We start from the raw sequence: 27,534 nt of genomic DNA, 5'->3' as shown, positions 1-27,534 counted from the left end.
CGGGCTCTGATTGGCTGCAGTGATAGAGGCGGATTCTGATTGGCTGTAGTGATGGTGGTTGGCTCTGATTGGCTGCGGTGATGGAGGCGGGCCCTGATTGGCTGCAGTGATGGAGGCGGGCCCTGATTGGCTGCGGTGATGGAGGCGGGCTCTGATTGGCTGTAGTGATGGAGGCGGGCTCCGATTGGTTGTAGTGATGGCGGGGCAGAGACACGCCTCCCCCGGTTTCGGTTGCGCGGCGAAGCGCCGCCGCCATGTTGACGCAGGGCCGTGCGAAGGGACGCTGGCTTCAGGAATAATAATAATGATGGCGTTAATAACAAGGAAAGGACGAGGCTGAGAGACCCGCGGCGCAGTTTAACCGGGCGATTGTTTTTTGTTGTCTTTATTTCTGAGAGTGGCTCGATTTCGCCCTTGTTTTTGAATGCGCTGTCGGCCGGAGCGCTGTTCGCCATGAGCCGACCGTCGTCAGCCGGCGGCGGGAAAACGGGCAAACACACGGCGACGGCGGCAGCGGCCGTGGCGGCGGCGGCAGCGGGTGCGGGAGGAGGAGGAGGAGGAGGGGGGAGCGGCAATCCAGCCATCGCGGCGGCCGCGGCGGCGGCTGCAGCAGCAGCGGCGGCGGCTGCCGCGGCAGCCGGAGGAGGATCCACCCCGCCTCAGCCTGAACTCACTTCTCTGTTCGAGTGCCCGGTCTGTTTTGATTATGTGCTGCCACCCATCCTGCAGTGCCAGGCCGGGCACCTGGTGTGTAACCAGTGCCGGCAGAAACTTTCCTGCTGTCCGACCTGTCGGGGCCCCCTCACCCCCAGCATCAGGAACTTGGCCATGGAGAAGGTGGCTTCCACCATCCCTTTCCCATGCAAGGTGAGTGTTGTATAGCTGCGTCGGGTAACTTTCAGCGGCAGTTGTGTGAAACGTGGGCAGTTCAAGCTCACCCTGCATCAGGTGTGTTTTTCTGGGCTCCTAATGTTTGCAAACAGATAAAAGCCCTGGATGTTTTAACGTTGTAGTTCTCTTTCTGGCCAGCTGTGAATACTTATTGTAGGTTCCTATGAAGTACCAGTCTTGTCGTTTCCTATATTAAGATATTTGTTATTTATATTCCATAGTATAATCCTTTTAGTGACTTCAAAAAAAACCTTAGTTGTCAAAGAAGATCAGCTAAAGAGAGTAATAAGATTCAGACTTTCTCAAGTTGAAATGTCTCCTTTTCAGATTCTTTTGGAAATCTCTGGCCAACTGTGAATACTTATTGTCGATATGTATGGTAACAGTGTTGTAGTTTCTTATATGAAGAGACTCTGGTTATTTATGTTCCATAGTATAATCATTTTAGTGATCTTAAAAATAAAACGGTAGTTGTCAAAGAAGATCTGCTGAAGAGAGTAATAAGATTATCTCAAGTTGTGCCTTGAGATGGTCAGAATCTGTCTCCTTTTCAGATTATTTTGGAGATCTATGAAGCCTGTGAAAGTGCACTCCCTGGCAGTGATATGCCATTAGTTATTATGACTGTGGATGGAGCTAATGGTTGCATGTTCTGAAATTGTTTGAAGCTAGATATACTTACAAAGTGTTTTCTAATTGTGACTACATACCTCGGGATTTGGCACTTTGAGATTTTGATGCTGCAATATATTCGTTATTTTTGTCAATTAGTAAACCTTTGTCACAGCTTGTTATGTATTTGAATTCTTCCAACCTTTGTGTTTTTGTTCCATGCTTCTGCTGTTCCTTTCCTGATTTTTGCTCTGCTTCACTGATTTGATCATTTCTTATTGATCTATGTTTCTACTAGTGTTACTATCACACTCTCCTGTGTGCTCTTGTTCAAAAAGGGAGGGAAACAGAACCATGGACCAGTTAGCTTAACTTCTGTCATTGGGAAAATGTCAGGATCAATTTTAAATGATATAATAGCAGAGCATTTAGAAATACATAATATAATCAAGCAGAGTCAACAGTTCATGAAGGGAAATCATGCCTGACAAATTTATTCAAATTCTTTGAGGCGATAACAAGCAGGATAGATAAAGGGAAATCAGTAGATATTATATACTTGGATTTCCAAAAGCATTCGATAAGGTACTGCACAAAAGGCTACTTAATAAGAACCCATGGTATTAGGGGTAATATAGCATGGATAAAGGATTGGCTAACTGATAGAAGACAGAGTTGGGAGAAGAGGGACGATTTCAGGATGGCAACTTGTAACTAATGGCGTGCCACATGGATCGGTACTGTGGCCACAATTATTTACAATATATTAATGACTTGGATGAGGGAAGTGAATGTACCATTGTTAAGTTTGCAGATGACACTAGGACAGGTGGGAAGGCAAGTGGTGAGGATGACAGAGTCTACAAAAGGATGTAGACAGGTTAAGTGAGTGGACAAAAACCTGGCAGATGGAATATAATGTTGGAAAATATGAAGTTGCGTGCTTTGGTCGGAAGAATAAAGGAGTTGAATATTATCTAAATGGAGAAACACTGCAGAAAGTTGCAGCAAAGAGGGATTTGGGGATCCTTGTGTATAAATTTCAAAAAGCTAGCATGCAAGTTAAGCAGGTAATAGGGAAGGCACAAGGAATATTGGCTTTTATTTCCAAGGGAATGGAGTATCAAAGTAGGGAAGACTTGCACAAGGCAGTCGTTGGACTACATCTGGAGATACTGTGAATAGTTTTGATCCCCTTTATCTGAAGAAAAATATACTGGCATTGGCGGCAGTCCAGAGAGGGTTCACCAGGTTGATCCTTGGTGTGGAGGTATTTTCTTAGGAGAGGCTGAGTGGGTTGGGCCTGTATTCATTGCAGTTTAGAAGAAATTCTTCTTTACCTATATGTCTCAATACCTTTATTAAGACATATATTCGTCTCGGGGGGACTTGACAGGTAGATGCTGAGAGACTGTTCCCCTTTTGGGGGAGCCTAGGACCAGAGGGAACAGTCTCAGAGCAAGGGGTCACCCATTTAAGTCAGCGATGTGGGTAGTGAATCTGTGGAACTCTTTACTGCAGAGAGTTGTAGAGGCTGGGTGTTCAAAGCTGAGATGGATAGATTTTTAATCAGGTAAGGGAATCAAGAGTTATGGGGCATGGACATGAAAGTGGAGTTGAAGATTATATCAGATCAGTCATGTACCAGAATTTTACCACTCCGCTCACCCAAGGCTTGTAAGATCCGGCCCGAGGCCAATGGAGAATGCCATTCTGCGAGCCTCGCCTACCCTGATTCTGGGCCAGGTGTGGCGGTAAAATTCTGGCCATGATCACATTGAATGGCAGAGCAGACTCAATAGGCCAAATGGCTTACTTCCACTACGTCTTATGGTCTCTGCGTTCATTTGACCTCCCTATTAACATAATTGGTGTTTTTGTTGCTTCATTCTCTTCCTAATTTTCTGTCCTTCAACTCACCCAATCCTTATCACAATGCAAAATATCTTGCAAGCATGCCACTCTCCCCACACAATCTCTGCCTGTGAACTGAATGTTGCTTGCTATAACAATATTAGAGTTTTGGAGATGGAAATAGAGGTTGGAGTTGCAATGTTATTAAATAATTCTTAATAATGCTCGAACGTAAGGGATGCAATGAAGACGAGGAAGGCCTGCAGATAGTTGTGGGAGATCTGAGAACAGCTGGACAATAACAGGTGATTTTAACTATGCTAAGGGAAACTGGAAGAGAGATTATACAATTGGTGGATGCATTTCTAAATATCTTGTGGTTTCTGCTTAGCTCAGCATCTTTGAAGTTCAAGTACGGGGTACCGATTTCTAGTAAATAAAGAAAAGTAACATATTGTAGGAGAACAATTTCAGATTAAAAAAACTAAAGCTACTGGGTAAAAATTAAAGACTGTGGACTGGAAAACAGCAACGTTAAGGTATCTGACCCAAAGTAACTGATAAAGTTGGAAACTCGATGGCAAATTAGCAGTAGATCGGTTGAGTATAAAACGTATTCCTATTAGAAGTAAGTGGGAAATATCGACGAATTCGGTTTTGTTGACAAATGGTGATTAAAAACAAAATTAGGGCTAATATGAAAAAAATATGAACTGTAGTGTGGGTGAGAAAAGGGATTAAAAATGTAGTGAATATTAAACACTTTCAGATGTGATTCTGAAACAAGTGTGTCCAAATAGAGGACAACAATGAAAAGTGGAAGAGGTGGTTTACTTGAGATTGAAATTGTAGTAAAATATTGAATATGGGATGGCTGTTTTTACCAACAACATGAAGTCCTGAGAGAGAGAACAATTTATTGTGAGATATAACTGTTGAAAAAATGCTGAAGAAATCAGCAGAAATAGAGGTGGATAAATCACAAACTCTGTAGGCATGAAACTTGTTGATAAAGGACTTGATGCATATATATATATATACTGCAATTATTTTAGATATGCAAATTCTGCTATGGGACTGGGAGTAGCTGATGCAACACCTTTGTTAATTCCAAATCTGTTAGCTTAATGTCAGTTGTGAACCAACTCTTTGAATCCATATTCAAGATAAAATTCGTGGATATTTAGAAGTTTGTGGTTTAATCAGACAACTAATGCGGATTTACTATTGTCATGTTTGACTTTTTTGAATTGAGAATGTAGCTTGATGAAAAAGGAATTGTGTATATGGATTTTCAGAAGGCATTCGTCATAGTGTCTTAAGGTTTGTTGGAAAAAAACATGACTATTGTATCAGAAGAAATGTAGCAGTATGGATAGAAAGTAATTGGATGTTGCTTGGATATAGGAAGTATTAGTAGTGGTATGCTCTGGGGCTTTGTACTGGATCCACACTTATGCTTGGTCTATGTATGGGTGATTTGGGATTAGGGAGCACAGTCCTAAAAGTTTGCCAATGTGTAAGTAAGGGATTTTGTTGAACAATAAGGAAAGCTTTAACTGACTTTAGGAGGACAGATGGGGTCAGCAGGATGACAGATGGCAATTTAATTTAAATGTGTGTGTGGTAATGCATCTTATGAGGAAGTACAAGGAATGGGAGTACATACTAAACCGAGACTGATGTGTTTGATACAGAAATATTGGTGGGGGTGGGGGGTTGGTGGGGAAGAAATCCTTGGATGTCTAAGTACAAATAGTTAAAATCATTAAAAGGTCCAACAGCAAATTGGGGGCCCAGAAGATGCAAATTATAAAATTACATGTACAGTTCTGGACATTTGGTTATAGAAAGGACATTAAAGCCGTGGAATGAGGGGGCAGTGATCAATTTAAAATCCTGACTGATATAGAAGAGAGACGCTCTTTTAAGCAGAGGGTTATTGGAGCATAGATTGCTTTGTCATAGAAGGTGGTTAAGACAAAGAACATTACATAATTTAAGTAAAAAGTGGATACCGTTTTCGGAACTGTGACGTATGCAGGGCCGTAGGGAGAGAGAAGGGCAGTGGGATTAGTTTTCAGTTGTTACTGCCACAAACTGGAGCATAGGTAATGCCCTGAAATGGTCCTCTCCTTTCCTGTAAGCTTTATTGACTTCATTAAATCTGTTCCACTGATTTCGAAGTAGTCCACACGTTGACTTTGCCTTGTCGACTAATGTTGTTCGAGTGACTGCAACTCAGTATCCCTCCCTCCCATGTTTGATTTCTTCAATATTATAGCAAACTGTGTTGCCCTACATCTGCTATTCAACTGTGGCATCAACTTCTTATAATTCCACACCTAGCTGCCTCAACCTAATTCTACATCTTCCCAAATACTTTTTCCTATGACTGGGCAGTTGTATGCAGTACTCCCTCTAGATTCCCCTCTCCGTTATATGCTTATCCAACTTTCCCTTAAATGCATCTATACTGTTTGTCACAACCACTCCACGTGGCAACAAAGTTCCACATTTCCACCACTCACTGGGTGAAGAAATAATTTCAAATTCCATATTTGATTTATCAGTGACTGAAAGAAAGCTGGTAAAGAGCATGGTTTGACCACATTGCAGCCCTGAGAAGAGTCTCAACCTTTGCAATGAAGAAAGATGATGGAACACAAGATAGGGAGATGTATGCTTTACCCGAGAACAAAACATTGATGGTGAAATTGCATTGGCTGGTGCCTCCTATGTAACTGTCATCCAAACTTCCATTTTACTTTACTCAATGGCCAACTTGTTGCTACTCCCTTGCTAAACCCCATTCCTTCTGTTACCCTGGATTTCCCCTTTTTGATGAAAGTGAGACTGGAGCAGTGCCTACCAAGCTGTTGCCCCTTGTTTCAACATCTTCCTCACTTCAGAGTCAACTCTTGAATTTCCATTCAGTTAGTAGCAGACTGGCCTCTTGAGGCAGAAGATTGTGGGCCCCAGCTGACAACTCAGTTGAATGATGGGGAAGTTTCTATAGACATTAAACTTTTAATGAGATTCAGATTTATGTTGAAATCAACACTGCGTTGCTAATTATCTAAAGTTGGCAAAAGAAGCAGCCACATGATCTTCCATTTCTAGTGATTGTCATGTTCAGGGTGTCCCATCGTACTTCAAAGTCAATGGTTTCTATTTGCACAGACAAGCACGGAGGCCAGTTTTGTGCACAGTCCCACAATCTGCAGAGATGAATGATTGGCTAATCTGATTTTGGTATTGATGGATAGATATTGTTTAGGATGTAGGGGAGAATTAACCTTGCTGTCTTCAAATAACGCCTTTGGATCCCAATGTTTACCTGAATAAGGCCATAGGAGCTTGGTTTAACATCTCGTCTGAAAGACAATGAGGCATTCCCTCTTGTTGCATTAAAGTTTCAGCCTAGGTTATGTTCTCTATCATTTGAATGGGGCTTCAACTCAGCAATTGTCTCGTAAGTGTAAGAACCAAGCTGAGATCCAGTCCATAGAAACCATGTGTCTCATCAATCTCTCTACTGCTTATCAGGAATCCTAGAATGGTTACAGCACAAAGGAAGGCCAGTCAGCCTGTCAGGTATATGCTGGCTCTCTGTAAGAACAATTCAGTCACTCGCAGTCCCCTGTCATTTCCCTGCGACTCTTGCTGAAAACTTTCTCTTCTGAGGTGCAAAACCAATTCCCTTTTGAATGTCACAATTGAAACACCCTCTTGGGCACTAAATTCAATGTCCTAACCTCTCGCTATGTGAAAGAAGTTTTCTCGTGTCACCTTCAGTCCTTTTAACGATGACCGTAAATCTTCATGCTCTGATTCTCGCCCCTTCTGCCAATGGGAATAGTTTATTTCTCTTTTGTCTAGACCCCTCGTGATTTTGTGCACTTCTATTAAATTTCTTCTCATCCTTCTCTGCTTGCTGGATACTGTTAACACACTGCCTGTGTAATTACAGCTGTTTTTGGTCTCAAACTTATGCTGCCCTAAGCCAACTCCTTGCCCAACGCCTTGCTCTCAGCCTAACCTCACCCTTTTGGGGAAGTGTCTAGCTTGACATAATTGCTCAGCCAATATGAGGGAGGGTAATGATTTATTGATATGTAATATATCCTTTTTGAAGTGTTCTGCAGCAGAAGTCTTTGAATAAAAGCTTATAGCCCGAATCAGAAAAGAACTTATCAAGATACAAATTCAATCTTTTAGAGCCACAACTTGTGGAATGGAGACTTTCTGAAGCAAACTTGAATTGAAGGAGTTTGGATAATACATGGAATCTCATGAATTTGTATTAATAAAGCAGGAATTCTGTTTGTGGCACACATGATTGAACAGTGATGACCATGAATTTTTTTTTAAAGAACCATTGGTGAATTATGTACCGGGACAGCACATCAAAATAAAATTCACGGTCTGGATAATGTGTAACATCTCTTAGTTTGTGTACTTAATTCTATTCGTGCAGAGCATCATGCTGTGGTGACTTTGCTGCTTTAACAACTTGTTGCCAAATTGCCCTGATGGTTCTGATTCCTGATATTGAAGAAGGAAGCATTTCAGTGTTGAAAAATCAGGATGCTTGTAACTTCAAAGTCTTCTTGTGTTCTCAAAACTCATTTAAAAGTGCCTCACTAACTTGAAAACAAACCCATTAAAATTAATTTAGTTATTTGTTATTGAGGATCTGGGCATTACAATGTCAGCAACAAAACACCTTGAGCACAAACTGAAATGCATGTTGTCCTCCCATGTACTGCTTGCACTCCATTTGCTGCATTGTTTCCAGTTTGTACTGGAACTTGGGTGCACCCCGGAAAGTTCAAGATTTCATTTCATTGCGCAAAGCATTTTCAAAGTGAAACTCTTCCAAGCCCATTTAGAGCTGGTTAAGTTGTGTATGCTGAAACTACACTGGCTTAATTTGAGTTATTTTTTAAAAGAAGCTGATTCAAGACCTTTTAAAATATAATTGAGGACAGTTTTTAAAAAGTGAAACAAATATGAATTTAATGGAGCCGGGTACTGTAGCTTGATCACATCTGGGTGGAACCGAGCTTAGAGACTTTTTGTTAGCTTCTAAGGGATTTTCACAGTAACTTCATTACAGTGTGAATGTATGTCTACTTGTGACTAATAAATACTTTTTTTTACTTTTACTTTTCTGATGTGCAGAAACTGTCACTATTCATTTGTCTCTAAGTTGTACTTTAATTCATTTGTTGTGGTTTACTTGTGAGCTCCCATGTGACTGACATACCCCAAGACCAGAGTGCTGGTCAATTAAACCGATGACCTAATTGTTGTTTGAGGGACCCTTGTGCACAAATTGGCCATCATATTTCCTACATTCCAACAGTGGCTACATTTCATTGACTACGGGCGGCACGGTAGCGCAGTGGTTAGCACTGCTGCTTCACAGTTCCAGGGTCCCGGGTTCGATTCCCGGCTCAGGTCACTGTCTGTGTGGAGTTTGCACATTCTCCTCATATCTGCGTGGGTTTCCTCCGGGTGCTCCGGTTTCCTCCCACAGTCCAAAGATGTGCGGGTTAGGTTGATTGGCCAGGTTAAAAATTGCCCCTTAGAATCCTAAAATGCGTAGGTTAGAGGGATTAGCGGGTAAATATGTGGGGGTAGGGCCTGGGTGGGATTGTGGTCGGTGCAGACTCGATGGGCCGAATGGCCTCCTTCTGCACTGTAGGGTTTCTATGATTCTATGATTGCTGAGACACAGGTTGACAGTTAGATCTTTGGTGATAGCTTGGCTGAAATAAATGTCGAGAATAGAAACCAGTCACAATTCAGCAGTAAGATGTTTGCCAATAAACAAGCAGAGCAAAAATAAATTAATCTCAGTAGTTTGTGTGCGTTTGCAAAGGGAATTCTAGATTGAGTATGTTAATAGCAGAGTAATAAATTGTTACATGGCCTGATGCTCTTATCATTCCAACATGCTATAAGTAATGTCATGAGTGTGCCACCAGCAAATTGCAGTAATATTTATTTCTGCTTTTTCAAGAGTTGTTCATTATAATTGCTAAGCCAGTTTGGAAGCTGCTATTGTGAAACTGAGCCTCGCAAGCCAGGAAAATTTCAGATTTGATGCCCAGTTTTGAGTCAAGCTGGTTTCAGGAATGCTGTTGTAACTAATTTAAACATTCCTGAGCTTGAAAACAGAAACAGGCCAGATTTCTTCTCGTGATTGCTGCGCTGTGACTTCTGCTTGAATGTGCATGGGTGAGACAGGAATTGGATTTAATTATGATGTTTAATGGCCGAAAGCAAGTTGGCATTGACTGTTGGGTTGATGTGAAGAATATTTTCCTCCTTGTGGGACCAGAGGCTGGATTATACAGAAACTAGAACACTTATAGAAGTGGACGACCAGAAGTACAATTGTGAAACTGGAAGAGCTATTGTGGACATTTCCAAACAGTATTTTAAAGTCAAAATAGTTGAGTTTGAGAGGTTTTTTTACTTTGATTAGAATTTGCACTGGCTTTGAATTTTTTTATGAAACAGTAGTTACATTTGTCATATGAAAATTATTCTAAATATATTTGGGGCAGCATGGTGGCACTGCTGCCTCACCGTTTGATTCCCAGCTTGATCACTCTGTGTGGAGTTTGCACGTTTTCCTGCGTCTGTGTAACTAATTTAAACATTCCTGAGCTTGAAAACAGCCCAATGATGTGCAGGTTAGGTTGATTGACCATGCTAAATTGCTCCTTAGTGTCCCAGGATGCATAAGTTAGCGGGATTAGTGGGGTTATGGGGATAGGACCTGGGTGGTAAATCCTGTTGGTGCAGACTCCGTGTGCCAAATGGCCTCCTTCTGCATTGTAGGGATTCTATGAATCGGAATTGTTAATTTTGTTTTAAAAAAACTCTTGTGGAAGGAAGAAACAGACAAGAAACGCTTGAAAGCAGCCATAGAATCATAAAATCCAACACTGCCGAAGGAGACCATTTGGCCCATCAAGTTTGTACTGACCACAATCCCACCCAGGCCCTATCCCCATAACCCCATGCATTTACCCTAGCTAGTCCCTCTGACACTAAGCATGGCCAATCAACCTAACCCACATATCTTTGGACTGTGGGAGGAAACCGGAGCACCCAAAGGAAATCCACACAGACACGGGTAGAATGTGCAAATTCCACACAGACAATGACCCAAGCAAGGGATTGAAACTGGGTTCCTGGAAATGTGAGGCAACAGTGCTAGCCACCGTGCCGCCCGGCCATCCAATAAAGAGTGTTATTATGCCAATCTTTCTGTAGCTCCTTTTTTTCTCTGTTCTCACCAATAATTTATTTTCTCTTAAACCAAACCAAACAGTTTTTACAGGATAGGCCTGGTCCCTTGATTTTGAATGGGAGTTGATGGTAACATTTTGAATGAAGTTGAGATGTGTAGTTTGTCTTTGACAGTAGTTCAATGTAGGACTGTTTAAATTGTCTTAAAATAACCAGTGCTCTGTCTCCAGGTGTATGTTTTATAGGATATTGTGGAAATTTGTATAATTTCATGCAGTTATATTTGTGTCTTGATTCAAGTTGTCTTGTTTGGTGCGCTGCAGCAAATCTGCTTGTGCCTGTGGCATTTAGTACAAATGAATGTGTGGGGTTTTTGGCAGTATAAAAGGTGTATTACATAAGTTTGTTTGACACACTTATTGTGTTTATGTTTCAGTGAAATTCAGTCCTTTACAAAATCCACATTTCTGACATTACAATTTTGAGCTGTAATTTTCCTTGGACGGAGAGGGGTTAGGGGGGTGGAGTGGTGTGTCACGTAGGCTGAACAGCAATGCATTTATGCAAAATAGTAAAACATAACCTTTGTACCGTTGATGCCAATTATTTGAGGTGTTTCAAATAGGTGGTTCATAATTCATGTGCCTTAAAATGTAAACAATTTTAAGATTTAAAGTTTTGAATGGAGACAGAATTGGGACATTTGGTTGTGAAATTGATGCGCAATCCTGAAGTAAATACATTCCAACAAGTTAAAAGCTAACCTATGTTTGTAAAATAATGGTGATTCATATCTGGACCTCCGGATAGAGTTAGGGGTTTTCAACAAAATAACCTAAATGCTAGCAATTATGGAAAAGAGAGTCATAAACTCCATTAAAGTGATAAATTATTAATGAGTTATGTAATCACAGAATTACATTGAAGGTAAAATAATTTGTTTGCATTTCTGATTGCATCATCCCAAGCATGCCATGTTGCCAAAGTGATAATGATTCAGGGTGGAGCATGAATAGAAGATTATTTTGCTTATTTTTGTGTGTCTGATGACAGAAGCAAACGGTTCTGTTGGGTTTCATGTGGGAAAGGCAGCGGGAAGATTTGCTCAGTTTTGCAGCCAGTGAAACAAGTCTACTGTGGTCCTCAAATAGTCGCCAGAGTTACTTTGACAAGCTGTGGGAGACACCTGGATATCTGCTGGCAACTTGACTCTTTGGATTAAAGCTAGAATATTAAGGAGAATTAAAGTAAATTTCAGAAGACTGTGGCATACCTTTTGGGTTGGCCCTAGGAAGTGTGAATGAACATTCAAGATCTTGTAAAATAAGGGAACTCTTAGGGTGGGGTGGGGAAGTAAAAAGTATAACTGAGTTTATATCACAAGTCCTAATTAGCTTTAGTATCAAGTTAGTGGTGGTTGCTTTGTTTCATTATTTTTGATAAACAATAACATTTCAATTTTTTATAACAAATAACTTGGTGTCATTCTCTAAATTAATTGCTGGCTGTTCAGATTTCATTAAATATGAATTTATATTCGGCTTGGGTCACTGTGTGGAGTTTGCACGTTCTCCCCGTGGCTGCGTGGGTTTCCTCCCACAGTCTGAAAGACGTGCTGGTTAGGTGCATTGATCTGAACAGGCGCTGGAGTGTGGCGACAAGGGAATTTCACAATAACGTCATTGCAGTGTTACAGCCTTACTTGTGACTAATAAATAAAGTATTTATTTATTTAGTGCCTAACAGGACTATAACAAATTATTCAGACTATTTATAATTGTGATTGGAAACACTGGTGCAAATTCCTTTTGTGATCACCCTGATGTTTTCAATGCAACAACATGCCTGGATTGCCTTAGCAGTCTCTTGCCATCAGAAATAACTCCATCATCTTTTGATATATGAAAGTACAGTTCAGATTTCAGTGCTAACATTGTTTTAGATACCTCCATCTGAATAGTATAGACTCACTTGTCTCCAAATGTATTTGCTCTCTTACTGCCCATATCAATATGTTTTGTGCAGAAAGAGGTCTATCTTTTCTTACTATTGGAGTTTGTATTTCAATTGTATAATTCAACAGCAAGATTTTGAGAGTTTAAACATAAAGACATTTATTCTCACACTTACCCTGAATTAATGCAACTTCACACTTTCTCATGCACATGCATTTTTACACAAAGATTAGATATAGAGAGATAGTGCAGTTAATTCAGTCTGATTTACAATTTTTGGTCTCCCATGTGGCAGGCCTGTGGTTTCTTGGAATGGTTTTGCTCATCTAAAGTTCAAGTGAAGGATTCGCAGCAAGTTACAATTTTTTTGTAACCAAATATCTAGGCTGTTGGTTCTCAGGTCAACTTTGAAACTGGGACAGGTTAACTTCTTGGCTCCTTGATGGATTGTAGTTAGTTTCAGAATCTGGTTCTTAAACTGGCTGACAGCTGGTTTGAGTGGATCTACTGGATTCTGGGGTAATAAGGGTGCAGACCTTGAAGCCAGCTTTGATTACATGACCCCTGGACTCGCCCAGTCTAGTTTGGATGGGAGGAGAAGTTGAAAATGGCCACTGAGTTTTGATCTGCCCCTTTGTCCAGTATGAAATGTGGAGACTGGCAGTCTGGAAACTCCAGTATTTTAGGTGTTGACCCATCCTTAAACAATAAGCTGTCTGAATTCCACAAAGTAAGTTGCACTCACCTATGTCCATATTTAATTAAGAGAATTGATATTGTCTGTAGTTCCAATGCCAGAAGTCACATGAGCAGTAGCAGTGCAGCTTGTATGTATCCAATTTTTGAAAAGTATTGACTGAAAGTTCATATATCACTTGAATGTACAGGAAAACAGTTCAAACAGCAATATTGAGGGAAATGCCTTGAATTTACAGCAGAGAAATAGACTATTTGATCCCATTTGTCCCTGTGCATGCTCCGCTTGAGCCTGATGATGTATTAAACATGAGATCGCAAAATATTCCACTGTCCCTCTCCCATCACATTATCTTTGTTTCAGTGGCAGGGGGGGGTGAAGCAGTAGACAGGGAAACTGAATCCTTGGCTCTTGTGCTTTATGACCAGCCTCTAAATACACTTGTGATTCACCAGCTCACATGGGCAGTTACATGATCTGGCCACTGTGTGGCACTGTCATCCGCATCACTTAAAATGCTTTCTGAAATGTTTCAGTTGAAAATATTTGCGATTTTCCAGAATAGTTCAAAGTTTCATATTCTGCAACTGCAGCTCTGTTTTCTGCCATCAACCACCTCGTACCCAATGATGAGCGCCCATTAACTTTTTAAGACCGCCTTTAGAATATTGTATGTAGTATTGGGCTACACAGTGTCGGGAAATAGAGGCATCAGAGAGGGTATAAAGCAAATTCACTCTGATGCTGCCTGACAAATACATGGAAAAAGACTTCAACCAGATTGAAGCTATATGATAGAAATGTTTAAATTTTCAGACATTGTAAGGGGGGGTCAAAAATGAAAGACTATGAATATAAGATAAAGAGTAAACAAACTTCTCAAAGGAAGTTGTGAGGATATGAATTGACTTCCATGGTTTGTGTTGAGGCAAAGATTAAAGGAGAAGGTACAACTAGCATCTCAAGGCAACTATAGATGAACAACAAGTTGATATTGCTGGGAACAGTTTTTATGCTTTCTTGTATTCCCACTGATACCAGTTTGGGATATCAATATAATCCATATAGTTATGTTACCGCTGACTGATCTTTTCTACATGTTCTGGTTAATTTGATTTACTGAGATGGTGCCTTACTGTACAGTGCTAAATTGTTTAATTTTATTGCAATATATATTTTTATTTTAGACTGGTGTTTCCACTGGGACAAAAGCCAGTAATGAGTCTTCTGTCGTGGACAGGGTTGGAACTTTATATTCATGGGTAGATTGTTATTCAAAGCAGCTGATTACAAAATTGTATAACAAATGTATCCTTGTGCACATAGTTTCATCTTTTGACTGTGTTGACTGGAAGATTGGAACTGATTGTCAGTATTTCTTTGTTTATGATTGCGTAATGGCAACTAGAATTTTAAAATTGAGAAGGATTGTTATTCAGAAAAGGTTCGGTTTTTCATACATGTTTGGTAGTTTTATTAGCGCATTTATTACCAAACATGTATGAAAAACCGAACCTTTTCAAGTTCAGTTATTCCCTGAAATGCTTAACTGCATACTCTTACCTGGATAGTTTAACATAGAACATAGAAACCCTACAGTGCAGAAGGAGGCCATTCGGCCCATCGAGTCTGCACCGACCACAATCCCACCCAGGCCCTACCCCCACATATTTTACCCGCTAATCCCTCTAACCTACGCATCCCAGGACTCTAAGGGACAATTTTTAACCTGGCCAATCAACCTAACCCGCACATCTTTGGAATGTGGGAGGAAACCGGAGCACCCGGAGGAAACCCACTCAAACACGAGGAGAATGTGCAAACTCCACACAGACAGTGACCCGAGCCGGGAATCGAACCCGGGACCCTGGAGCTGTGAAGCAGCAGTGCTAACCACTGTACTACCTTTTAGATACCAAATAGCAACATAATCCACATAATGGTGTTTGCTTAACAGTAGTCAGTCTATGGATATAACTAGGTGTATGCAAGCTAAACATTTTTTCCAGGATTTTTTGGTGTAAATACTTTGGGACGTAGCTTAAAGTTTATTGTCCCCATCCTAAACCATGGTTTAGTTTTGTCTGTTTTAAAATGTTTGTCCAATAATGCTCTAAAATGCACTTGCTATTTTGAGGTTTTGATTAAGATTCATGTTTCATTACCTAAGAGTGCACTTGGCCTGTATCAGAAGGTAAGGTAGTCAGACCAAAAAAGCACATAATCAAGTTGTAAATTTGCTGTTGGGTCGTTGCCGTATTTGCATGATATATAGAATGAATGTTGAACAGCTTTAGTTATATTAAAATGTTGCGATTCACCAATCTGTATAGTACCTATATGTGCAGGTTGAGATTATATTCTTTTACTAGGAACAATATTCTTGTCTTCCCCTCCTTTTAAGATGTTGTTGGGGTTACATAGTTGGAATTGTCCTGGAGCTAATTAACTGACTTTAGGAAACTAAAATGAGTTGGCTTTCTACATTGCATCACTCAGACCCTTTGGTCTATTATTGCAGAGCCCAGATCAATGTTGCTAATAATGTTTTAATATAGATTTGTATTGATTTATAGCTGTAAAAATTCTAAATTCTCCTAACCTAATGTATCACATTTTTCAAATATTTGTCTACATGAAAGACTTTCATTTATGAAGCATGTGTGTTGTAAAGCATTTTGAAACATTCCAGGATGTGCTGTATAAATGCTTTTTATTTTTCTGCATTTTCTATCAGTTTGTGCCTCCACATCTGCTCATTGATACCAAATAGCAACATAATCCACATAATGGTGTTTCCAATAATCTGGTCAATTAGTCGCAATCCTCACAGCAGCTCATTTTTGCTGATTCTAGAATTGATTTTCCATGAATTGGCAAATGCTTGTGGCATTTAAGTATAAAAGTAAATATGCTGTAAGTATAATTTATTACTGAAACTGGTGCTTTAGCTATTATTCTGAAATGTGCTGGAACAGTCCAAAGATGTGCAGGTTAGGTGAATTGGCCATGCTAAATTGCCCCTTAATGTCGAAAGGTGTGTAGGTTAGTTGGGTTAGCCAACGTAAATGTGTGGGGTTATGGGGATAGGGCTGGGAGAGACGATAAGATGCTCTGTCAGAGTCAGTGCAAACTCTTGGCATGGTGGCACAGTGGTTAGCACTGCTGCCTCACAGCGACAGTGACCCAGGTTCGACTCCCGGCTCGAGTCACTGTCTGTGCAGAGTCTGCACGTTCTTCCCGTGTCTTTGTGGGTTTCCTCCGGGTGCTCTGGTTTCCTCGCACAGTCTGAAAGACATGCTGGTTAGGTTAGTTGGTCATGCTAAATTCTCCCTCAGTGTACCCAAACAGGTGTCGAAGAGTGTCGCAACTATGGGATTTTCACAGTAACTTCATTGCAGTGTTAATGTAAGCCTACTTGTGACTAATAAATAAACGTTACTTTTACAATGGCCTCTTCTGCACTATATGGATTCTCTGATTTTATTTGTTCTCGCTGAGCTTGACAGTATGTGGTATTCCCAGTATTAATGATGCAGTGATTTGATTCAAATTTAGTTTCTTAATCCTCACACAGATTGTGACGTGAGCCAGGGATAGTATCTCTTAACAACTATTGATTTTGAACATTCTCTCACCATGCAAACTTTACTGGGGATGGTAACATAAGAGTTGTTATGGAATGAGTAATTCTGTGGTCTGGACTAATAATCCAAAGGTGAGTTCAAATTCTGTTGAGGTAACTGGGGAATTTGAAATTAAGCTAATTAAATAAATCTGAAATTTAAAAAAAGAGATAATATCAGTAGTCCTGACCATGCAGCTACCAGATTGCAATGAAAGCCCATATGATTTAATGTCCTTTTGGGGAAGGAAATCTGGTATCCTTACCCAGTCTAGTGTATATGTGATTCCAGACCCACAATATGGATTGACTCTTAACTGCCCTCTTAAAATGGCCGAGCAAACCATTTGGTTGTCAAGGAGGTGTCTTGCCATCACTTCCTTAAAAGGGCAGTTAAGAATGGAGAAAAGTAATGGCTTTATCAGTGATGCCGCATTCTGTGAATTCATCATTTTAAACAATGCTTATGCAAAAGGCCGGCCCATGAAGCCCAGTTGTGAATGGGATGCAGAATGTTTCGCTTCTATGGCTCGGTTGTCCTTTGTAATAAGCAGGAAAACACTACACTAACAAACCGTATAACATGGTTGTGGATAGAATAAGGCAGTGCGATGTTGTTGTACTTTGCTATATAGCCTGAAAAGTGGCGTGGAGGTGGCCTCAGATATGCACATGCCAGTCTTCCAGGTTCAGGCTTTTAAAAATTGAGTTTCAGCAGAGGGGAAATGTAGGTTTTTGTTAAAATTTGCTTTAATCTCAAAAATGGACAGAGGAAAGGTGGGAAGTGCAAAATGGTGTAAAATTTGATGGAAAATTTAATAAAGATAGTAATGGATTAAATTGGGTAAGGAAAAAAAATTAATGCAATAGGATGAGTGGGAAGGAAGTAGAAGCTGATTTAAGTAATGCAGAATTAATTGTTTGAGCATGTGCATAACAGTAATTTTTTTAGTATTACATATCATCATAGAAACCCTACAGCACAGAAAGAGGCCATTCGGCCCATCGAGTCTGCACTGACCACAATCCCACCAGGCCCTACCCCCATATCCCTACATATTTACCTACTAATCCCTCTAACCGACGCATCTCAGGACACTAAGGGCAATTTTAGCATGGCCAATCAACCTAACCCGCATATCTTTGGACTGTGGGAGGAAACCAGAGCACCCGGAGGAAACCCACGCAGACACGAGGAGAATGTGCAAACTCCACACAGACAGTGACCCAAGCCGGGAATCGAACCCAGGTCCCTGGAACTGTGAAGCAGCAGTGCTAACCACTGCTACCATGCCGCTTGCTACCGTACCGTGCCAATTGGAGTTGTCATAGCTTCTTTGTTTGTAGACCTCCAAATGGAGCTATTTGAACCTTAGGCTCATAGAGTCATAGAGGCTTACAACATGGAAACAGGCCCTTTGGCCCAACTTGTCCATGCCGCCCTTTTTTTAAACCCCTAAGCTAATCCCAATTGCCTGCATTTGGCCCATATACCTCTATACCACCTTACCCATGTAACTATCTACATGCTTTTTAAAAGACAAAATTGTACCCGCCTCGACTACTACCTCTGGCAGCTTGTTCCAGACTCTCACCACCCTCTGTGAGAAAAAATTGCCCCTCTGGACACTTTTGTATCTCTCCCCTCTCACCTTAAATCTATGCCCTCTAGTTTTAGACTCCCCTACTTTTGGGAAAGGATATTGATTATCCAGCTGACCTCTGTAAGATCATCACTCAGCCTCCTACGCTCCAGAGAAAAAAGTCCTCATCTATCCAGCCTCTCATAACCCAACCATCAAGACCTGGTAGCATCCTAGTAAATCTTTTCTGCACTCGCTCCAGTTTAATAATATCCTTTCTATAATAGGGTGACCAGAACTGCACACAGTATTCCAAGTGTGGCTTGACCAATGTCTTGTACAACTTCAACAAGATGTCCCAATTCCTGTATTCAATGTTCTGACCGATGAGACCAAGCATGCCGAATGTCTTCTTCGCCACTCTGCCTACCAAGGAGCTATGAACATGTACCCCATGATCTCTTTGTTCTGTAACTCTCCTCAATGTCCTACTCTAACTGAGTAAGTCCTACCCTGGTTCAATCTACCAAAATGCATCACCTTGCATTTGTCTAAATTAAACTCCATCTGCCATTCGTCAGCCCACTGGCCCAATTGATCAAGATCCCATTGCAATCGAAGATAACTTTCTTCACTGTCCACTATGCCACCAATCTTGGTGTCATCTGCAAACTTACTAACCATGCCTCCTATATTCTCAGCCAAATCATTAATATAAATGACAAATAACAGTGGACCCAGCACTGATCCCTGAGGCACACCGCTGGTCACAGGCCTCCAGTTTGAAAAACAACCCTCTGGCTCATGCAAAGTTTAAATAAACTTCCCATTCATTTGCATATATTTCAAATCTCTGATACTTACAGTTGGTCATTTGATTAGATTTATCCACTAATGAGGCAACTGTACTTAAAGCTACTTTTTCCAAACCTCCCAGACCACAATGGGGCAAAATTTAAGTATAGCTTTCAACTTTAGTTTTCATAAAAATAATGGTTTACCAGGTGAGTTTGTTTTTATTGTAGAAATTAGAAATTAGAAAATTGAAAGGAACTTTACATGGTTCTATTAATTACAGAACAGTTGAGGATTTCAGAGCATTGATTTTGCCATGTCATTCATAGAAAATAGAAACTCAACTACCAGCGCGGTAAATAGAACATAGAACAAATACAGCACAATTAGGCCCTTTGGCCCACAAGTTGCGCCGGTCATGTCCCTACCTACCTAGGCTTATATATAGGCTTACCTATAACCCTCAATCCTATTAAGTCCCATGTACTCATCCAGAAGTCTCTTAAAAGACCCTATCGAGTTTGCCTCCACCACCACTGACAGCAGCCGATTCCACTCACCCACCACCCTCTGAGTGAAAAACTTACCCCAGGCATCTCCTCTGTACCTACTCCCCAGCACCTTAAACCTGTGTCCTCTCGTAGCAGCCATTTCAGCCCTGGGAAAAAGCCTCTGAGAATCCATCCGATCTATACCTCTCAACATCTTGTACATCTCTCAGGTCACCTCTCATCCTTCGTCTCTCCAAGGAGAAAAGACCGAGCTATCCTCTAAGGCATGCCAGCGTGGTGTGCCAAAGTTTCAAGGGCAGCAGGCAACTTGGGATAGCAATTCATGATTGTCGTATTCGATCATGCATTTGCAGATTCTGAAAGTCATCATTCTATTTACTCTGATAACTTTGAGCTGATAGCCTCACCATATTTTGATTGCAAAATCCAAGCCCATTGCTATTTATGCTATATACAATTAATTAAAAGGATAGTCATACGCTGTTGTCAGAGGTCCACTGTGACTTACTAAACTCAATTCTGTCCAAAGCTGTGGCATGCTATATGAACAGATGACTGCTATTTATATTAAATTTAATTACTTACCACTCCTTTTTGCATGCAGAGCAAAGGTCGCATTTTCTGAATTCACTGCTTGATTGACAAGTGTAGGAAAGGTCATTTAATCGTAATATCTCTTTCACAATTCTCCTGAGGGCAGGTATGATTGCTACAGTTCTTTGTGTGCACCAGTATTTCATCAAGCTTACCTATCTGTTCCTGTATTTATCTTACAGATGCATTTGGAAAAGGAAATTTTATTTAACAAACGTGTTTACACATGAGATGTCAAAGTTTCTTAGTTTTAGTGATGTTTGTCAGATGCACATTGGTGGAATGGTATTTGTGATCATTTAATTGAAGGCTGGAGCCTGCTTTTCTTGTGGCAGTGCTACTTGATTCTGTTTCATTGCTGCATTTGCTGGCAATTTCATTTCGATTACCTTGCAGCAGACAGATTGAATTTAGTTTTATGCACGGGGCTTTAAATTTGGTTCTTCTGGCAGACTTTCAATATGAAATGTAGCTCAGCCTAACAATTTCTAAAAGGAAAATAGAATTGAGCATCTTCAAAATGTCAACAGTAAAATGAGTATCAAAGTCTCTGACTGACTTGCGTTTTACTGTAAACCAAAAATATCTAGATTTTTTAATCTTTGTAGAGTTTGAAGAAAGATGGAATGATATAACACAACTATGTTCTAATAATCTAAACTGCAAAGTAAGTTGTGAAGTGGATCTGAGGAGTCTGAAAAAGGATATGGATAGGTTAAGTGAGTGCACAAAAAAATTGGCTAATGGAGTATTAAATGTAAACTTGGCCACTTGGCAGGAAGAATAAAAATGCAGCATCTTATTTAAATGAGAAGGGATTGAAGAGGTACAGGGGGATCTGGGTGTCCTGGTACATGAAGCACAAAGTATGCAGGTACAACCTTTAATTAGGAAGGAAAATAGAATATTGTCATTTATTGCAAGGGGAATGGAATATAAAAGTAGAGAGGTTTTACTGCAGTTTTACAGGGCCATAGTGAGACCAAATCAAGAGAATTGTGCACAATTTTGGTCTCATTTAAGAAAGGATATAAATGCATTTGCAGTAGTTCAGAGAAGGTTCATGTGACTGATTCTTGGGATGAGAGTTATCCTATAAAGAAAGGTTGGGCCTGTCTCCATTGGCGTTTAGAAGAATGAGAAGTGTTCTTGTTGAAATGTACAAGATCCTGAGGAAACCTGACACTGGATGCTGAGAGGATGCTTTTCCTTGCTGAAGAGACTCACACTGGGGAACACAGTTTTTTTAAAAAAGGGATCTCCCATTTAAGACAGTGGCAAAGTGGTTAGCACTGCTGCCTCACAGAGCCAGGGGCCCGGGTTCAATTCCTGGCTTGGGAGTCTGCACATTCTCCTGGAGTCTGCATGCATTTCCTCCGGGTGCTCCGGTTTCCTCCCACAATCTGAAAGATGTGCTGCTTTCAGAGTGTCTGAACAGGCACCAGAGTGTGGCAACTGGGGGATTTTCACAGTGACTTCATTACAATGTTAATGTAAGCCTACTTGTGACAAATAAATACACTTTTAAAAAATGTTTTTCTCTCAGATGCGTGTGAATCTGTGGAACTCTTCCCCAGTGACTGGTGGAGGCAGAGTCATTGAATATTTTTGAGGCTTCGGTTATGGATCTTTGATTAAGCAGGGGTTGAAAGGGTACAGGGGTAGGAAAGAAAGTGAAGTTGTGGCAACATTCAGATCAGCCATGGTCTTATGAAATGTGGGAACAGGCTTGAGGGGTTGAATGGCTTACTCCTGCTCCTAATTCGTATGTTTGTATTTTGTAGCAGCAAGAAGTTTAACAACACCAGGTTAAAGTCCAACAGGTTTATTTGGTAGCAAAAGCCACACCAAAAGCCACATTTTGTAGCAGCTGCAGTCAATTTGCAAAAGTGAAGAAAGCAAAACACTTCTGTAACATTTTCTTTTTATTTCCACCCCATTCCCATCCAGTTTGCTTTACTTATTTTGGCTGTGGAGGGGAAGAAAATTGAGTTTGCAATGTTTTCTTTCTTGTATTTAAAATGTGTTTCATTATATTATGCTACAGTAGAAACTTTTAAAAATGATGGCTTGGCAAATTTCTCATTTCCTCTTCTAGCTACTAGGAGGACTTTGCTTGTACTGTCCGATTATGAGTGGCCTGAAGTTACAGCCTCAATGACAAATAGTTAATTTTGCTGTTGAGACCTAAGAAGGGGAGAATGAAACTTTTTGAAATCAGAAGGCTGACAAGATCTCTAAGACCTTGACCAAGTTTAGGAAATAAGGTGAGACCTTTTAATGCCTAAGTCTGTTTTGCCACTGTTTGATCAGATCATGGCGGATCAGTAATCAACAAAGTTGACAAATTTTAGACATATCCAATATATATTAGCTGGGATCATTGGGCGAGATAAAATTGTAAAGGTTGAATTTTAAGAGACTTGGAGTGGTAGTTGAATCCTAACCCAGCATATCGATCCAGTGTAACATGACAAATAAAGGAAATAGACTGCTCCGACCAGATAGTAGGAAAGGAATGTATATTCAAGTTTTGAAAGGAAAATCTAGGGTACATGTCAGGATGTGTATATCAGCAAGAGTGGGTTGAGAAGGACACTGGACTTGCTTTAGAAGCCATTAGATTGCAGCCATAAATGTACTCAAACAACAATAACATACCGTATCGGAACATAATGAAACGTGGTTCACAGGAACAATTCAAAACAAAGAATGACGACAAGCCACATAAAGAGATGGTGGATCAGTTGACTAAAAGCATGGTTAAAGGAGTAGTTTTTATGAAGTGCCTTAAAGGAGAGAAAACAGGTAAAGAGGTGTAAGGAGAGAATGCCAGAGCTTGTGGCCTAGGCAACTGAAGGCACAGCCACCAGTGGTGGAATAGTTACAATTGGGAATGCACAGGAGTCCAGAGTTAGAACAATGCAGATATCGCAGATGGATATGGGGTTGGAGGAGGTCCAGAGATAGGGAGTGGCAAGGCCGTGGAGGGACGTACGTCAGTGGACACAAGTAACGGGTACAGGATTCCTGTGTGTTAAGACATGGGACAGCAGAGACTTGGATGACCTCAAGTTGATGGAGGGTGGAGAATGAGAAACTAGCCAGGTATATGTTGAAATAGTCAAGTCTAGAGATAACAAAAATATAAAAAAGGGTTCTAGCAGCAGATGAGCTGAGACAGACTAAATAGAGTGTTGTTACAGAGCTGCTGATAGGCAGACTTAGAAATGGCATGAATATGAGGTCAGAAGCTCATCTCTGGATCAACTGACACCAAGGTGGCGTTTGTTGTCGGGAGAAGGAAGGAATCAGTTGTTGGGGATCAGAGTTTGGAGCAGGGAGTGAAAACAATAGCTTCAGATTTCCCAGTGTTTAATTGGAAATTTCTGCTCAACCAGTAGATAAGTAGTAAAATAGTGTAGTAATGGTTATGGAGCCACAAGGTGGAGCATGATGTGTACAGCTTTCACCTGTACACATCAGTGTACAGGTGAAAGCTAATGTCATGCTGTTGGATGATGTTCGCTGAGATGGTCACGTGAGGATACCTTTGTCTGATCCTACCTTGGATCTTTCATAATGGCATTGTCTCATACTGGGTTACATTTGCCTTTCTCTACTTTCTTTTGCTCAAGCCATTCGCTATATGGTGGTAAATTTTCAACTATGCTGCAGGAAGGACATAGCCTGACAATGCTGCATTTTCCTTCTACCTCCCTGGTTTATGGCCAGCTCGATGCAACCCAACCAACAGACTGGTAAAATTTAGGCCCATTTAGGTAAATGTGATGATGTACATTCATTGAAATTCTGACCCATTGGCTGACCTGTTTTAAGGAACCAGTCATGTACCTGGTTCGAATTATGTATCAATAGATTTTATTGTATTGCAGAATGTAAGCATTTTCTGAGGTGGGGCATATGTATTGAGCATTGCCCAAAATAAATGCTGTATGAAGACACTTGTTAATTGCAAAGGCCCATTCCCTTTTATTACTAAAATGGACATTTGCTTTGAATAACGAGGAGCAGCTGCTTTAAATTGATGTCAGTCATTCAAATGTCACTGCTCATTTTGAAAATTGTCAACCAAAACCTTGATAAGGGCTAAATATGTTCTGACATTAATGAAGTATCTTGTCTTTTGTCTGATTTTGCTGATGTCCCAGTGCACATACCTGGACAATCTTTGCACTGCATCAATAACTTGGCCCTCAAATCAGGGTGCTTTGATTCTTGGCGTAAAGATTGAAAATCTATTTGGAGCTTATGATGGAAAACCAATACCTCTTATCATTTGTTGTAGAATGGTCAGTAAATCCTTAGACCTTATTATATGACATTCATCTTCAGCATCTCTCTGGGATATCACAATTTCCTCTTTAGATGTTCACTAGCAAACCTTGGGGGAAGAGAATTGTGCTTTTATATAAGGTTGGGAGAGACCCAAAGCCAGTATTGCAATCATGAGTTGATCTGTATTATGGAAGTTTAAGCCCTGTACTATAAAGTGATTGGATCAAGCATTGTGGATTTTTGGGGGATTTTAGAATGACGTTAAATGCTTTAACCACAAGTGTGTGAACAGGAAAACTCTGTGGATATACATATTTACTTGAAACACAAAACAGTGATTAAATTAAATAAGTAATTAAAATCGTTTTATTGATCCAAATACTGTTTCTTCCATGTCTCTTGTATGGAGCAAAAGACCAGGTCTAGGGAAACCAGCAGGCACATGGGTCAAATGGCATAGAGAGAGAAACCATTTGTAACCTGGTGCTGCGTTTTCCCATGCTACAGAGCCACCGCGTCCCTCTATTGCCTGCCATTTTATATCGTTAGTCCGAAGATCATATGAACCCATGCCGTCTCAATTTATTGTGTGGCAAGTCTGAATTGCTCAAGTCTGTTGAAAATATTTCCAGACTTCGGATTTCTGAACTGGGGAGGTTACAGCATGCTAAAAGGAAACAAACCATTACATGGATCGTGCGTCATGTCCAGTGCAGAACATTCAAGTAACTATTCTTGAATCATGAAGCTAGAAGTTATGAAAAATCTATTTTAAAGCTGTTGTAGTTTAGTTAATTTAGGCAAAATGAAGTCCTGATCTTGGAGAGAAACTTGTACCTAATGAGATTGTGGATAAGAGGTTCTGATATTTTTGGAGGTCTAAACCTTGGTTGCTAGGAAGGGTGAGAGAAACTTGCTTTGACTACCTCTTGGCTTTTGAACCACCCTAGTTCATTGGTAGGCTAGTGAAAAAGGTTGGATCTCATGGGATAAAGGGGGAGGTGGCTAGATGGGTGGAGAACTGGCTTGGTCATAGAAGACAGAGGGTGGTAGTGGAAGGGTCTTTTTCCTGCTGGAGGCCTGTGACTAGTGGTGTACCGCAGGGCTCTGTATTGGGACCTCTGCTTTTTGTGATTTATATAAATGATCTGGAAGAAGGAGTAGCTGGGGTGATCAGCAAGTTTGCGGACGACACAAAACTGGCAGGACTTGCAGATAGTGAAGAACATTGTCAGAGGCTACAGATGGATATAGATAGGCTGGAAATTTGGGCAAAGAAATGGCAGATGGAGTTCAATCCTGATAAATGCGAAGTGATGCATTTTGGTGGGAATAATGTAGGGAGGAGCTACACGATAAATGGAAGAACCATAAAGGGTGTAGAGACGCAGAGGGACCTGGGTGTGCAAGTCCACAGATCTTTGAAGGTGACGTCACAGGTGGAGAAGGTGGTGAAGAAGGCATATGGCATGCTTGCTTTTATAGGACGGGGCATAGAGTATAAAAGTTGGGGTCTGATGTTGCAGATGTATAGAACGTTGGTTCGGCCGCATTTGGAATACTGCGTCCAGTTCTGGTCGCCACCCTACCAGAAGGACGTGGAGGCTTTGGAGAGAGTACAGAGGAGGTTTACCAGGATGTTGCCTGGAATGGAGGGGCTTGGTTATGAGGAGAGATTGGGGAAACTGGGGTTGTTCTCCTTGGAAAGACGGAGGATGAGGGGAGACTTAATAGAGATGTATAAAATTATGAAAGGCATAGATAGGGTGAACGGTGGGAAGCTTTTCCCCAGGTCAGTGGTGACGTTCACGAGGGGTCATAGGTTCAAGGTGAAGGGGGGGAGGTTTAACACAGATATCAGAAGGACATATTTCACACAGAGGGTCGTGGGGGCCTGGAATGGGTTGCCGGGCAAGGTGGTGGAGGCGGACACACTGGGAACGTTTAAGACTTATCTGGACAGCTATATGAACGGAGTGGGAATGGAGGGATACAAAAGAGTGGTCTAGTTTGGACCAGGGAGCGGCGCGGGCTAATTGTTCTTTGTTTCTCGTTTCAAGGCTTCATTCTATGATCATCTTGCTGGTGCCAGTACAGAGCGAGACTGCGGATAGTTGGGAACCTGTCTCGGGGGCAGGGAATTCATATGGTGTTCGTGGAAGTGGAAATGAATAGGGTTGGGAAGCATTTTCCGATCAGGGCCAGTGTGATCTCCTGGACTCGTTTCGATCGCCTCAGGGGGTCGGAGAGGAATTTCCCAGATTTTTTTCCCCCCCATATTGGCCCTGGGGTTTTCGCCTCTCCCTGGAGATCACATGGTCTGGAATGGGGGGGTGGGGGTGAGTTAATAGGTTGTGATGAACAAAGCATCATAGCTGTGAGGGACAGCTCGGTGGATAGGATATTAGTATGTAGATAGGCTGGAAATTGGGCGGGGATCCTGGATTCAGGATTCAATCCTGGACCGGGGAGCGGCGCGGGCTTGGAGGGCCGAAGGGCCTGTTCCTGTGCTGTATTGTTCTTTGTTCTTTGTTCTTGGTTTCAGTTGCATTTTGCTGGGAATATATGGATAAATATATTCAGTGTTTACTAAAACACTATGTTTAGTTAGTGTAACCCAATATTGTAACAGCGGCATCCCCTTTGTGATGTGGTTGGTGTTTGTGTCTTTCACATAAATGTTTCTTCAGTCTCAGGCTTGCACTTCTCCAACAGGTTTGAGATTCTTGCAGCCGGTGTGGACAAGAGTGGGAATTGCAGGGAGGATGAGCAGACTTACAGCTTATAGTATAAGAGGGGGACATTCAAGTGGGGCGAATAAAAGGAATATAGTACAATGAGACAG

General features: G+C 41.1%; 1 protein-coding gene across 4 annotated transcripts in view; it reads left to right on the top strand.

The window, feature by feature from the left end:
• The first annotated feature begins 240 nt into the window (after positions 1–240).
• Positions 241–27,534, top strand: part of siah2l (seven in absentia homolog 2 (Drosophila)-like) — a 184,066-nt gene continuing 156,772 nt past the window's right edge. For 3 of the 4 annotated variants that reach the window (XR_013497654.1, XM_078211571.1, XM_078211569.1), the window contains exon 1: positions 247–867. Coding sequence is in view for 3 of the 4 variants with exons in the window: in XM_078211571.1 (XP_078067697.1) it covers positions 454–867 (414 nt within the window). In the remaining variant the exon portion in view is untranslated. Of the gene's footprint in view, positions 868–27,534 lie in introns of all 4 variants that reach the window. The other variant, XM_078211570.1, reaches the window with a different exon arrangement.

This window comes from Mustelus asterias, chromosome 4 (genome assembly GCF_964213995.1).
Source record: "Mustelus asterias chromosome 4, sMusAst1.hap1.1, whole genome shotgun sequence".
Lineage (NCBI taxonomy): Eukaryota > Metazoa > Chordata > Chondrichthyes > Carcharhiniformes > Triakidae > Mustelus > Mustelus asterias.
This window is presented reverse-complemented; position numbering and strand designations above follow the sequence as displayed.